Source organism: Aptenodytes patagonicus, chromosome 2 (assembly GCF_965638725.1).
Source record: "Aptenodytes patagonicus chromosome 2, bAptPat1.pri.cur, whole genome shotgun sequence".
NCBI classification, from domain to species: Eukaryota; Metazoa; Chordata; class Aves; order Sphenisciformes; family Spheniscidae; genus Aptenodytes; species Aptenodytes patagonicus.
The window spans coordinates 94,671,864-94,687,874 of NC_134950.1; the positions used below are offsets into that span (position 1 = coordinate 94,671,864).

General features: G+C 40.0%; 1 protein-coding gene across 1 annotated transcript in view; it reads left to right on the plus strand.

Annotated features, from left to right (window-relative positions):
* GMDS (GDP-mannose 4,6-dehydratase) overlaps nucleotides 1-16,011 on the plus strand; it is a 430,502-nt gene that overhangs the window by 163,796 nt on the left and 250,695 nt on the right. Inside the window, exons 5-6 of the mRNA XM_076330453.1 lie at nucleotides 5,454-5,646; nucleotides 6,519-6,623. Of these exons, the coding sequence (XP_076186568.1) occupies nucleotides 5,454-5,646; nucleotides 6,519-6,623 (298 nt within the window). The remainder of the gene's footprint in view (nucleotides 1-5,453; nucleotides 5,647-6,518; nucleotides 6,624-16,011) is intronic.

Here is a 16,011-nt window from a genome sequence, read left to right on the forward strand (position 1 = left end):
ATATAGTTGTTTGGGGGATTTTGGTATCTTTCAATTACTTCTCTTATTGGGTGAGAGGGCAATGACTTAAGCATTCATTATGAGTTAAGGGGTTGGGGGGAAGTGGAGTTGTCATATTCTCCTAGAAGGTTACCTGACATTTTTGTAGATATATAGGTTCTTCCCCATCCCCTTGACACTGCCCAGGTCCCCCCAGATTCTTTAGATTTCCTAAAATCCCTAGCATTTTTTTTTCCCAGTGTGTTAGGACTTTATAGGAATGCTTGGCCTATAGTCTGTATTAGATTTAGCAACTGGAATGTTATGCTTTACATGCCTGTTCCTAGGGGTTGAACAGTTTGTTTACTGAGATGATATAAGTGATCCCAGTGGTTTTTATTGGCAGTGGAAGGCACACTGAATATTCAAAGCAAACAGAATTGATTTTGAAGAATACAGAAAAGTAACCGCTGTGAAACTTGTGAGACTTGAAACACTTCTAAGCAGCTTTTCCACTTTGTGATTTGCTTCTCAGGTGTAAACCTTTCTCAATGCTTAAAGAGACCTGATACATATCTGCTACTCTGATAAATCTAAAGAATCTACTGTAAGTTTTTTCAAGAGAGCAAAGATGCTTATTTTAATGTTATAGTTAGCTTAGCCACCTTTTGCTTTTACAGTGAAAGAATAATAATTTATGTTTATATTATCCTATTTCCTCCTGGGGCTTCACATAAGCTTTCCTCTTACAACACTAGCCTTCCAGAAATCCCATCTTCTGAAACTGAGAAGGCTGTAAGAAGGAGATGAAATTTCAAATCATTATTTATATTCCTTAGGTAGAGCATTGAAGTGCATTCTGCTAACACACGCTATTTTTGGTTGAAAGCTAATAGTTAATATGATTGCAGCCCATCTGTTGGATTGTTCCAAATGACAAAACAGAGATGAAGTTATCTCACAAAGCCAAACGTGTGTGTGCTAAATCGATACTTATTTTCAGAATATCACCACTGTTGACAACACATTGGTCAGAAGCAAGTATTAAGTCTGCAGGCTTGTATATAGTACTCATTGAAATGATAGGAATGTGTTCTTGTGGAGGGTAAGGCCCCATATGTTTCCATTTAGATAGTTTTCAGTAAGCTTTTAAATCTTGTTAAAGACCATGCTAAGCTTGGTTTTGAATGATCAGTTGGGAAACATCATATTTAAAACATTGCTCTATTAAATTCAAATCTCTTGTAGAGATTGAATCTGGTATTATAAAGAAAGAAAGAAATGGGGGGGAAACGAGTTCAAATTCAAAAGGTAGAAGCCAGTTCACAAAACTCATTGTAATTCTTGGAGCCACGTGAAAGAAGAGACATAATGTGGTTCAGTGTATTCATATTGTGTCCTGTGATTCCAGGAATGTTATAACTAATGAAACTATGCTTTTCTGAAGAAAATTTTATCATCCTATGAGTAAGCCTTGCTGTGGAAATTTTTACTTGCCCAAGAATGTATTTGAAATGTACTATATTAGGGATGAATCCAGCAGTGAAGATACTCAGCATATAGAAGTCCCATGTACGTAAGGAGTCGGATTCCTTTTTAGTATTCTTTGAAGCAATTCTGCAAGATGTTCAGGACCTGAAAACCTGGAACTGAAGTACCTTTGACCAAGAATTTAAGTGTCTCCTTATTGTTCTCTCCACTTCTAATGGCACACTTGTATCACTACCTATCGAATGGAATAAATAGACACATCTTAAGTCTATACATTCGCAGTATCTCCAGAGATCAACGATGACAACTGCAAAAGCATGGTGTCCCCATTGTACATAGGAAGGGAGTGCCAAGGTCACTCAGACTAACATGTTCCAAGTAGGCAATTTCTGTTTTGTTAGTATGTCATGCTTTCCCTTTATCACAAAGTCTATCCAAAGATGGCAAAGAAGTGTTGGATCCAAGTCTTTAATACTCTTTGAGAAAACTTTCAGGTTTAAAGTTTATGCCAGGCAAAGAAGCTTCTTCTCCCTGCTCCAGTCATTACAGAAATTCCTGGTGGTGTCTTCAAAAAAAGTTGTTAGTTTCACGGCTTGCTTTACACAGTTGACAGTAACTGGTAGTTTGGGATTTTTGAGGTTAGAATGGAGCATCTATCTTAGGTAGCTAAATTAAAAAACTAATGTGTATATAGTTTCTCCAAAGCACGATCAAGAGCATCTCTGTTAGGCTTTCTGCTCTGACTCACCACTGTCTTTATTGTTGTACGGGGAAATGAGCTTCATAATTCAGGCACTTAAGATAGTTGTCATAGATTAGGCTGTTTGAAAACTCTCATCTGTAGGTATTACCTAAGCTCTTTTTTCCACTGGATAAACGTTTAATCATTCAGAAAGTGTGACTTGTTTTTAGCCTTCATACATCTGCCTTTACAATTATTTCCATGAAGTTTTTACTCTTTCAGGTAGTCCCACTGAGCTCAGTGCACCAGCCAAGATTATTTCTATGAGTAACACCTGTTGAATCTGATTCTATATTTGGTTTCTATAACTCAGACCCTGGTCTTTGTGTTGTGCATGTGTCAATTCTCTCTTGCACATCCCTCTTAATGAGGTCCCTGCATTTTTTTTTACTCCAGTCTTCCTGCTGGTCTTGCACAAAATAACGTGTATAAGGAGAGGGAAATAATGCGGTAATGGATAACTCGGCACCTTTTCCTGCTCTGCCCTGCTTCATTTATAGCTACTTAATCAATCCAGTACTTTATAAAACTCTTTTACGTTGTTAACTTTGAATTAGAATCAGATTAAAATCCAGCGTGCATTTATCTGTATTTGCCATGTTACTGCCCCTACAGTACACAGAGTGTCTTAACAGTCCAGCATTTTTGGTGCTGGAGGTTTTAGTGGATAAAACCATTTTTTATTTTCATGAATGCCATTCTAGTCTAACCTGCACTCCAAAATGAAATGAGTTTAGTGGTCTGAGTCCTGTCCCTGGTGAACAATAGTCCTCATTACAAAACTGCCAAACAGGCACAAAGCTGGCAGTTTCTGCTGAGGGACCCTCAGACCTGGCCAGCATGGAGGCACAATTGTCTTACACCCCAGGGAGTGATTTTTTTCTAGGTTAAGATTGAGGTCATTCATAAGGCAATAGGGAAAATCATCTCTTGTGAAACCGGTCTCTGCATCAGCCAGGGAGAGCAGTTCCCAGCGCTGCTGCTGCAGGCTCAGTGCTCGCTCTGGTTAAGAGGTTTTATAATCTGGGATCTCTGATTTAAGACCACCTCAGTTACATGTGCCGTTTACTTTGTAGTGGAATATGTAAACAAAGATTTGCATTTTGGGGTGATGTTTTCAGCAGGTTATTTGCTGGAAAGAATACCTTAATATAGGTAAATTCCTGGTTCTGCTACAATTAGTAAGTGTTTTGCCTTTAGTTAGAGAGCTGGGAAGTTACTGTGAATATATGAAGGTGCTAGCCATATGGTAAATATACTAATTTATGTTCGTTAGTGTATTATTGACTGTATCACCTATTCATTAAGACGTTTTCCCAAGAGTTGCTCTGACAGCGAAGCTGAGAGACCTTAAGTGGCTGTCATCTTTGTGCCAAATGGATTAAAACAAAAAATGCTCAGCAATTCTCAGTAGATCAGCGCTCAATTTCAGCTGGGTCATACCAGGTTAACAAGCCAAAGTATCAGGTTTCTTTTTTTTTTTCTTTTGGTTAAAAAAGACCAAACAACTGAAGTTTGTTTTCATTCATACCATTAGCTATTTCAGATCAAAACTCTGTGAGAACATTTTTATTTCGGAGCATGGTAACACAATTTAGATTATTTCATACCTGTATTAAATTAACCATGTGCAAATTCAAATTAATCTAATTATTTTTATTTCATCTGCTGTGTAAGTAAGCCTTAAACCTCTAGCGATTACTGAATAGGGAAAGTGGCTTAACAGGAGAAATGAATACAGGGCTATCTGTCTGAATCTGCAGGGAGCCTGAAAAAATACCTGGTAAGTGACAGGTTTCCCACTGATTTTACGGTGATAGCTCAGCTTGTCCAGCTATGGTCATTTACACTCTACTCCATTAGTAGTTACCCTATCACTAAAGACTAATGAAGGGGGGAATCATTGATTTGTACTATCTGACTTTGGTAGTGTCTCACTAATCTCTAGCCTAGATCATATAAAGAGACTGTAACATTGCCATCACTCCAGAGCTTGTTCCTGAAAGTCAATCATCAGCCAGAGAGGACACAGGTAGAGTAATTCTTCCTTGGGTCAGGGCAATGGAGGAGATTGCTTTCAAGGTCCATTCCCCTTTCCTTTTTTATAACATTGGCAGTATAAACACGGAACATTTTTTCGAAAACTGGCATACAGAAGCAAAATCCCTGGGTTGGAGAGAGGACGTAGAAGGAAGGAGGAATGTGCCTCTGGGATGGGCACCGGTGGGAGAAAATTCTTCGGGGTCCACGAGCTCTGCCAGCATGTCCAAACCACCAGCCTGTACCCACCAAACAAGCAGAGTGAGCTCCCTTCAAAGCATTTTTTCTCCTGCCTGCAGATTGGGGGGGTCACAACACACCTCTTAACCTTCAGCTTACTTTTTCCAGTTTTTAGTTTTCTTCTGTAACTGCAAGGAATAGAATTAATAAAGTTTTGAAACACTCTGAAAGCTTAGACTCAAGTATTGTCTTGTGGCCTATGCCACAATCAAGCTCATCGTAAAGATAACTGAGACCTACTGGAGTGGGGAGAGAAAGAGGAGTCTTGGCCCAGCAGTGTGCACGAGTTTATTATCATACTTTGAAGGATATGTCAGCTGGAGGAGATGTCAGGTTTCTTTTGGATACCTCTACCCTTTGCTTTCCCACTTCATCATCCCCCTAACCTCTGTGCAAAAGCCAGAGCTCTGGTACAGCTTAGTCAGGTGGGGTTGGGTGTCTCATTTGATAGCAGATATTTCTAGTCTTCTCTCTATTTTGACATGTGTTTAAATTGCAAAACTTTGGACCTTGTTTAAAGTTTGTGGGTTTTAATACATGTTTATGCTGTCTGTCTAACAATATATTTTTAAAAAATATATTTTGGATGATTTTAACCAAATTCAAGTGTGTCAAAGATATTAAGCCCAAGTGAATATTGCTCAAATTGGCAGCTGTAGAGGTGAGAGGGAGCCTGATAATGCTCCTACTGTGGGGAGACTTACCCCTTACTTCACATGGGAAAATAATCCTGAGAGAGAGATCAGGGAACACCAGTCTTTTGGTTCTGCTATTTATGGAACTACTTGTTTATTCTTAGAAATCCTTTGAGGGTACTTTTGTAAACTGAGCATCTAGTCTGTACAAAAGTGTCTAGATGGTCTGTGACAAGTGATGTATTACTTTGGTTGTACGTGATCACGGCATGTTCTGGTTACCCTAGTAAAATTGGTGGGTTTTTTTATTTCTTTCTCTCCCCAAGATTTCTTTCGACCTAGCAGAATATACTGCTGACGTTGATGGGGTTGGCACTTTACGGCTCCTAGATGCTATTAAGACCTGTGGCCTTATCAACGCTGTGAAGTTCTACCAAGCCTCCACCAGTGAACTTTTTGGAAAAGTGCAAGAAATCCCGCAAAAGGAGACCACCCCTTTTTACCCAAGATCGCCTTACGGTGAGGATCGCTGATGGGGTGTGTGTAGTGTGTGTCTGTCTGTTCTCCCCGCTCATGTCTCAGGGCTGAAGTCATTTGGGTGTGAGATTAGAATGACGATAGAGCTAAAGTGACTAGACATGTCGAGAGGCATACCTTTATGAATTACTATATAAAAAGTATTTGCTGCCATTGCCCGGGGGTTGGAAATTAGCATCTCACTTCACAAGACTGTGTTCATTCAGCTCAGAGGTGGAGAGCTCTTGGGGGGGGGGAAGGGTGGCTCTTCCTTCACAAAGGGTTGTGAGATACCGCTGAAGTGATAAGGTTTCATATTTTGTTGCCTAAATGAAAAATTCCCAAGAGCTCACTTCTTCCTTCATGAACTCGCATGAAATTTGAAACACTTATTAAAGCAATGTGCATGAAGGACTTTGGTGATAAAGTTTCAAATCAATTTGAGTGTTAAGGCACCAGATTTTCGCGTTTATTCCTCCAAAGTCATTTTTTTTTTTTTACTAGCAGAGGTCACCACAGTGGCGTATTTCACACGCTTTGGCTGTGTTAATTATATTGTAAAAGAAAAAGTGCTATGCTTGAGTGTGCATAAGAAAACAAGTGAGAAAGTGCCCTAACGCTTCCTGGCCAGTTCAGAGGCTGCATAGAAAAGGAGTATTTCTCCATTCAGCTGCTGTTTATTGGGCTGGATATTTTTTCCGTATGAAATGTGACGCATATAGGGGACACATATAGGGAGGAATGAATCAAATTCTAATGCACTCCGCTGTTGAAACGTGGACTTCAGCCTGCGTGTGAGAGAGGTGTGTGTGTGTCTGTCTGAGCTGTGTACAAGCAGAGCGGATATACGTAACACCTTAAAATTGTTTTTGTAGGGGCAGCAAAACTGTATGCCTACTGGATTGTGGTGAACTTCAGAGAGGCCTACAATCTCTTTGCTGTGAACGGCATCCTCTTCAATCATGAGAGCCCCAGGAGAGGTTAGAAAATCCATGTGAAACTGTTCCCAACTTTGCGTACATCTGACCGGAAAAATGTAACAATGCATCCACAGGTTTCATTTAAACTTGCCAAAATTCTGTAGGGAGGGTGTCGTGACTCGTCGCCTGCTCACGGCGTTTAATGCAGCCCTCCTGGCAGTCTCAGGGCCTGCAGAACAGCAGCTTTCCCTTTCAAGCATCATATTCCATTTTGTAGCCCTCTGATGCTGAAGGGAGCCTTGTGTATCTGATTTTGTGTATCAGTGCTCTCGAGAGACTGCAATAACGTCGTAACATAACTGAGTTTTCTTTCCCTCTTGATAATAAGTTAAGGCTAAAATATTAAAATGACACATTAAAAGACAGCTTTTCTAAGCATTTAGGTGTGCAACTGCATAACAGATGCAATTTCAGGTGTGACTTGTACTCAAGATTTTTATTTGCGTATAAATGTCAAATTAAGAGGCAGAAATAATAGACCCTCTAAATTCATAAGACTAATGAGTACAGCCTGGTATATTTTGAAAAATTTGTAGATTGTGGCCCGTAGCTTCTGACAAGATGGCTTTTAACACATGGCTTTAAAATGCCTTTCTGTTTAATCCTTAATAGCAATACAGCTTAAATTCCACTTAATCATCCCTTTTCCTCTTACAGTACTTTATGAACAATTAATACTGGTATTTAGTTTGAGTAAGAGTCCATGGTTGATTAAAAGTCTCTTATACAATGACAGTTTTCCTCTGCCCTTAAAGTACTGTGACTGTAGAAAACACTCCAAAACTAACTTTAAATTAACACAGAAAACTGGATTCTCAGCGCAGAAGCCTTTTATTGTGGTCTGTTTCTAAATGAAAAATAAATTCAAGTTTTATAGGAATTCAATTATATAAATTATAGCCTGGCACAAAATATAATAATTTTAATCATACGTACAAATATAAAATAGACCATAATTGCAACTCTGTTTAAAAAAAAAAAAAGGAGAAAAAAGGAGTTGGTGTCAATAGGATTTAAATATTGATTTCAGTCTTTGGGAGTCACAGCTGCGAAACCTCATAGTACACTGGGTAGGCAGCATTTACAGTAGGTGGTGCATCAAATACTTGGTGGTAGAAGTTGGTGCATCATTTCACTGGACTAGATGACGGTACAAGTTCAAAATTAAGAGAATCAAATTCACTAGATTGTTTTGTTTAGAAGCCCTAATATTTTGCTTTCTTTTAAACAGTTCACTGCAATATATTCTTGGTGCACTGTAAACTGATGTCCAAATTGCTCTGAGTTATCATTATGCAATTTAAACATTCTGACCAACATAAAAAATGAGGGAATGTGCAATGACAAATATTAGCTTGGCATGATTTCTAGTAACACTAAGGAGCAACAAGATGAGATGGAAATTATAGGAACACGTTTATCATTTGTGCTGCTTCTCTATAGGCTTGTGCCATTTTGAAGGGGGAAAACTTCAGTGCTCATTGCTATTTTGATCCCTCTGACATTTGTTCCAGCTTTGACACTGCTGCAATGGAGCTTCCAATCCGAAGTCTCTTTTCAACACATTTAATGTCCCCATGGAGAACCCAAGTCTGTGCTTTGAAGTCTCAGGCTGTACTTTTGGTTGTGTGTATGTGCTGGGTGCAGTTTTAAGCCCTTTATGCCATGAACAGGAAGAATCTTGTCTTAGAAATGGTTTCGGTTGGGTCCGTTCGCCTTAGCAGGAGTACATGCCATGAAAGCAACTGTAACCACAGCCCAGTGCCTTTTGCTAAGTGTTTTTATGGGAGAAAGTTTGAAAATTTATACAGAGAAGAAAATGGAAGAAAAGTAGTTTTGAGGTTGTTTCTTAATAGCCATTCATTACTTTCCTCATGTTTGTGAAGACTGCAAAGGCGCTTTGGGAGGAAAAGAGAATTTAACTGGGATTTCTAATTCCTATGCAGACATGGTAATATACATGGAAGTTTTAAAATGCCTTATGGTTTGGCCTTTTTTTTGTGGTGTTTTTTTTTTTTTTTTAATTCTACTGATTTCAGAGATTAGGAATACCTAAATAAACCAATACATATTTTATTCCAATATTATATACCATTATTCCAGTTGGTTTAGTGTTACACTGAATTGATTGAACACAACATCCCATTGATGGTGATACTAAGTGCATCTTGTCCACACAAAACATAATGCCCAGTGGAGAGCAGTGGCAGTGCCGCTTGCTGGGGTGCAGAGTTGATCTGTCCCGGCAGAGAGTGCATATTTTTTCTCCGTATCTGAAGTGTTAATTGTACTTCTGAAAATTTCTCTAAGCTTCCTACAGTGAATGTATTTATAGGGAAAGACTGTGAAGAGACAAATCCTAGTATTTCTTGTAGGCAGGGATCCATGAGTTATGTTACACTGTAAGGCAACGGTAAGGATGAACAGAATGCATTTTTGGTACCTGGCAGCCTGTGTTGTGGACTGTGATCAAATACAGAAGTATTTGTATTTGAATTACCAGCACTCATGATGAAGGAAGATGAATTGCAGTTGTCTGCCAAGTGGCTGTTAGCAGCTGGTCACTGAGGCTGAATTGAACAGACAATTGTAAGGAGTTTGCTTCGTGATCTCCCTTCATATAGTGTTCAGGTATTATACTGCTGGGGCTGCGATACACGAGCCTAGCGAAAATGAGAACTGTCTAATCTCCAGAGCTGCTTCCCTGAGAAAGGAATTTAGGAATATACACCTCTTATTTCAGCATACCGATTTTTCTCCTTAGCCTTCCTGGTTTTAACTCAGAAAGGAGCACCAGTAGTTGATCTCATGTAGCCTGTATAATAATAGGGAAGTCGACACAGAGTTCATAAGGGTAAAGAGTACTTAAGTCTGATATGAGAGGTTTCCTATTTCTCGAAATTACCAAGGCTTGAGAGGAGTGCTGGCTTTGAGAAGCTCATCTGATTTTCTACTTTGGTCTTTCTCTTATAGAGCAAGATAATAACAGGAGTAGTTCTTAAGATGTGACACCATATTGCAAATCTGAATACTTAAGTTTGCTGCATGGGCTTGCTTTTAAGTCTGATGTTTCACTGGGTTGTCAAGCATTGGAGCAGGCTGCCCAGGGAAGTGGTTGAGTCACCATCCCTGGAGGTATTTAAAAGACACATAGATGTGATGCTTAGGGACATGGCTTAGTGGTGGACTTGGCAGTGCTAGGTTAATGGTTGGACTCGATGATCTTAAAGGTCTTTTCCAACCTAAACGATTCTATGTTTCTGTGTTATGACAGCCACAGTGACTTTACAATAAACACCAGTGATAAAGTCCGGGCTGGTTGAACCACCTGTCTGAGCCTTACATCTTAATTTGGGAATAGTACAGCATTATTAAATTGCACAAATACTCGGGTCCATACTCAAGAGATACGTGTGTATGTAACAACAGAGAATATTATCTAAAATCTCATATGGTGTAAAATGAGTGGCTATGTTAGACTAATCTTAATGAAATATACATCTACTCTGAGCCTTTCTGTAGTACTTCCTAATTTTTTTCTTTGTATTATACATACTGCCTTTCATTTCTTAGTCACTTTTATGGTTTTATAAGACGAAATAGTCACTTTTTGACCAGTACATGCTTTTCAGCTCACATAAATCAACACAGCTGCACCGAAGTGAATAGGGTCATGTTGATTTATGCCAGCTGAGGGTCTGGCATAGTACTTCCAGTAATGGTCTGGTAATGTAAGATAAGCATAATTTGCTTGCTTTGGGGAAAAGACCTGTATTAGCAGTATACCTTGCTAAAGCTGATTTCTTCAGTTACTTTCATCAATTTTATCCAGGTATAGCTCAAGTGTTTCCTGATTTATGGCAATGCCAAAGAAGAATGGGATCTTCCATTTCTGATGCTTATTTATTGTCTAAATATGACACTAGCTGAAAAGCAAAACGCTCTCTATAGTGGTAGTGAGCTACAAGGTGGCCTCTGTTTCCAAAAATGAACAAACAAAAGAAAACTTAAAAAACTTTCCCAGAATGCTGCATCTTTTTTTCTTTTTTTTTTTTTCAAGACAACATTATGGGATACCAAATGGGGGAGGTGGTGGCCACCAAGTTGCTGGTGGCGGTTGAACATGGCTCCCAGTATTTACCAGTGTGGAAATGTCTGCCCTATAGCAATATTGGAAAGGTATTTCTCTTCAGTGAGATGACGGTTTTGACAGTGGAAGAGTGAGGCAATTAGCCAGTCTAGTTTTCAGGAAAGCTGGGGCTCGATCCAAGCCTTTTTTACACCATCGGAAAGATTCCTGTTCTTTTGCTGGGCTCTGGATCTCACTAATACCTGCTTTTCTGAGTGAGAAAGCAAACTGCTTGTTGACAGTGTCATTTGTTTCTTCCCAGACAAGCCCTTACTTTTTTCTCCTCAGTTCTCTGTAAGAAGTTTTCTCAGATTTACAAGATGTGCCTTTGGATGTCTGAGATAACTTTCTGATTTGGTTAACCACTTCATTGCTTGCCTCATCTGATCTTTATCTGCCAAGGTGTACAAACATGTACAGCATGTTTCCTGACACAATGCAACAGAAGTTTTGTTTGGTTTTTGTTGTGTTTTTTTTTTTCCCTAAGTAATAAATACTTTGCCTCCACACATGACATCATTGTGTAGATCATTCAGTAGGGAATTTTTGTTTGTCTGATACCAACCCTGGTAAAGCAGTTGTCATCAGACCATTGCTGTATAGCCAGAGGGAAAGGATACAACTGCTCATTTCTGTGATCTCTTTCAGCCGGGCAGGAAATGGCTAGGTGTTAGATTGCAGGCTGAATGTTGTCAAAGTAAATGTAGTAAGATTAAAATGAAAAGAAATTATGATTTAAAGAGAATGGGGAGTGTTCTTTGCTTTTATTGTGCATCTGGATCACAGGTTTGCCAGGGGGAAGGGGGTAAGAGGTTCCCCTGCTCGCTGTAAATATGTTTGGGTATCTTTTGAATTTATGTTTTTTGTTGTTACCTTTTTTTTTAACAAGCTTTCAGTCTTCCTTTTGCCTCTATTTCATAGAGAAGGCAGAAGCAGATGGTGACATCTGCTACCGACTTTCACAAGAAATCCCTACAATCCCTACTGTAACAGCTGCTCTTCTGCGTCTCCTATAAAGAGACGTAGCCAACATCTGCCAGATTTCCCTTTCTCATTTCTTTGGTTGAGGAGAGTAATTGCTAGTCTCCTTACATGCTTTCTGTGCAAAAGGAGCCTGGTCAACCTAGTACCGTTGGAAATACTGAGGGCTTTTGCTGGTGCTCTTTTTGTAAGTTTAGGCCTGTGAAAGACATAAGTGTAAAATTTTCAGTGCAGAGCTATGTCTCTTTCATTTAATACAAAATTTCCCAACCCATGAGTATATCTGAATAGCAAAAGTCAGCAGAGTGTTGCTTGTGTCTTGCTGACTCCTTGCTGGATGAGAAGAATGCAGGCTGGCTAGTATCATCAGGGATCGTCTGCCTAACACATTGAAAACTTGATGGCAAGGTACCATGGCCAATGTAAAAGGAGTTACTCACACAGTTGTGTGCTATAGAGCAGCCAAGATCATTTCATGCTTTTTAGTTTGCATGTTTCAACAGAGAAAGCATGCAGTGTCCTGAAGACATGCATTCTTACTGGCTTTTTCTCCCTGCTGTGAGACTGATCCTGCTAAGTGATCCACGCAGGTGTTTTCTTATCTACTCATGCAGTCAAACATCAGTGGGGATAAATGTGGGTCTACTTGTACTGATGGATTTGTGGTAATATTGACTGTAATAATAGAGAATTGCCAGGTAATAACTCTCTGCTATTTTACCTAAGTACATGTGTTTTCCCCTTGCAAAAGATCTGACGTTACAAAATAAGTGAATTCAGTTAATTCTGCTGATGTTGAACCTGATACGGACTAATTAGTACTGATCAGAGCACATCACAATATATGGAGATTTTTGTCTAATTTTTATGTTGCTAATAAGTCATCTTAACTTCTTAAACAGTTTGTGGGAATCCTTACCATCTCTTAATACTTTGTTTCTTTTCAATCTCGAAGTAGCCCTGGTTCTATACTTCTCTATCTGATGCGCTTTTCTGGGGCCTATCACCAATTTATCTAAGTAGCTATGGATATAGCTCATACAAAAACTAAGTAATTTCTTGCCTGTGGGTTTAGATTTTTGGAACAGCTGCATTCGCAACCCAGATCTCTCCTTGAGCAAATTATTCTCTTATCAGATACATCTTTTTGTCGTTAAATCATGTGCTCCCTTGTGGCTTATACTGTGTTGAGAAGAAAGTAGATTACAGTTTTTGCTATTTTCCATGATTGATTTCAACTTTTTTTTAATCTCAAAAAAACCAAAACAAAACCCAAAACAGAGCATCCACACAATTTACAAAATGTCAAAACTACTAAATTTAGAAAACCTTACCGTGTAATTCTTAACATTTCTCAAGTTGTATTAGCAGATATCAGTGTTAGTTTCTTAAACTAAGAATTTGCAGACTTTTTTTCTCAGATGAATCATAGAATCATTAAGGTTGGAAAAGACCTCTAAGATCATCGAGTCCAACCGTCGACCCAACACTACCATGTCCACTAAACCATGTCCCTAAGCGCCTCATCTACTTGTCTTTTAAATACCTCCAGGGATGGGGACTCCACCACTTCCCTGGGCAGCCTGTTCCAATGTTTAACCACTCTTTCAGTAAAGACATTTTTCCTCATGTCCAATCTAAACCTCCCCTGGCACAACTTGAGGCCTTTTCCTCTCGTCCTATCGCTAGTGACTTGGGAGAAGAGACCAACACCCACCTCGCTACAACCTCCTTTCAGGTAGTTGTAGAGAGCGATGAGGTCTCCCCTCAGCCTCCTTTTCTTCAGGCTAAACAACCCCAGTTCCCCCAGTTGCTCCTCATAAGACTTGTTCTCCAGACCCCTCACCAGCCTCGTTGCCCTTCTCTGGACACGCTCCAGCACCTCAACGTCCTTCTTGTAGTGAGGGGCCCAAAACTGAACACAGTATTCGAGGTGCGGCCTCACCAGTGCCGAGTACAGGGGCACGATCACTTCTCTCCTCCTGCTGGCCACACTATTTCTGATACAGGCCAGGATGCCATTGGCCTTCTTGGCCACCTGGGCACACTGCCGGCTCATGTTCAGCCGACTGTCAACCAGAACCCCCAGGTCCTTTTCCGCCAGGCAGCTTTCCAGCCACTCTTCCCCAAGCCTGTAGCGCTGCATGGGGTTGTTGTGGCCGAAGTGCAGGACCCGGCACTTGGCCTTGTTGAACCTCATACAATTGGTCTGGGCCCATCGATCCAGCCTGTCCAGGTCCCTCTGCAGAGCCTTCCTACCCTCCAGCAGATCAACACTCCCGCCCAACTTGGTGTCGTCTGCAAACTGACTGAGGGTGCACTCAATCCCCTCATCCAGATCATTGATAAAGATATTGGACAAGACCGGCCCCAGTACTGAGCCCTGGGGAACACCGCTCGTGACTGGCCGCCAACTGGATGTAACTCCATTCACCACAACTCTCTGGGCCCGGCCATCCAGCCAGTGGCTTATGCTGTGTTGAGAAGAAGGTAGATTGGGCTGAAATATCAGCCCAAAACTTTGAAATAAAATGTTATGGAAGATACAGAAGTCAGCAATGGGAAATGGAGCGGTCAGAGCACGTATCTCACCTGTAGAGTTCTTATGGCTTCATTAATGCACAAACTTGTAGCAAGGTTTTTAGAAATAATGTATTTTAGGTGCCCATTTCCCTATTTTTTTCCCTTTGTTACTTTTATTTATCCCCGGGCAAAACACAACGGAAAATGTGACCATTCTGCTTTTTTGCATATGTATAAGTGAGAACATGAACTGAAATACAGGCAAGAATTGGGAGTTTTATATCTTGCATTTTACAAACTAGCTTAAAGTGAATGTGGAGTTTGCAGAAGGTCAGAAGAACAGAATTGCCATAGTGGTTTCAGCCAGAAGTCCGTTTAACCCAAGTATCCCATTGCCCTTGCTGGAACATTAGGGGAGAGTGTAGGAGATGGTATAGATACAGAGTGGTCATCTCAGACTCCAGTAGCTGACGGGTAAGAGACCATGCATGAAAGATGCACCCCAGTCCACTGCTCCCCCAGACCAGGGCTCTGTTGGAATTCAGTCCAAGCTACTGCACTTGAGATCCTTTCTGAAGGAAACCACTTTAGCAGGGGAATAACACCTCCTTTGAATGCATGGTTAAGTCATAGCTCAGGTGTACCCAGAGTCTGGGGACAAGAGAGCATACTGCAGGATACAGTTTCCCCAGATGTGGAGACTCAGCCACAGTCAACCACTTCTGTATTTCTTGGTTTTGTCACTTGAGCCATTTTCTCTTGCAGTTGCATCTACATGATTATTTCGTTCTGTTGTGATTCACTAAGATTTCCTCCTGCATTTTCCCCTCAAATGTAAATAATGTCATTGTCTTTCTGAAATAGTCAGAGGCAAGAAAGGAAAAAAATCACACAAAGAGCAAAGGTCACATCGTCATTGCAAGAGGTATGTTGCATAAATGAATCTATCTTACGTTGTTGATATTCTATAAGTAATGAATGTTTAGTATTTTATTCATTGTTATTGTACTAATTATTTCCTAAACTTCTGAAGACTTGTCTTACGATGATTGTTTGCGTAAATTCTCTCGAATATATACATTTCTCGTGTGATATACTAGTGTAATTCTGCTTTGTCTACTTCCTAGTATGTAATCTAACATCAGTGATGCCAGCATTCCCCTGGGAGTATGAAGTAACGACCATTAGAAATTGCTTACAGCTCATCTTCAGAGTGCTGGGTATCACTGCAGAGCTGTTACTAAGTATGTAAGGCTCTGTAGACCTTATTCCGCAACCTTCAAATTTTGGGCATCATCTACCTGGTGCAGAAACTTGAAAGCAGGTTCGTACACACAGCTTGTACGTATACAGTGACTGCCACACTCTTCAGGCCCATCTTAGTATCTGAAACATTTTCTCAGCAGCGCGCATCCTGTTTTCCTTAAAATAGCTCTCCCAAAGGTTGACAGTTCCCTCTCATTAGAACTCTACTTACTTTGTCTTGCATAATATAAAACGTTATTTTAAAAGTACATCCATTAAAAGTGCATGTTGTCCTGAGAAAGTTATTTGAAATTAACCCGCTCAGTCATTTAAGATATTAGAAACTGAACAAGAGAGACTCTAATTCACAATAAAACAGTTCCACCATTAGTGGTTAAAAAAACACTGCAGAAGGAAATGTCAACGGATTATTCCTCAATAAAGTCTTCAGGATTCATTAAAAAGAAATAAATGAGAAATACAATGTAATCAGATGTCACCTCTGATAAG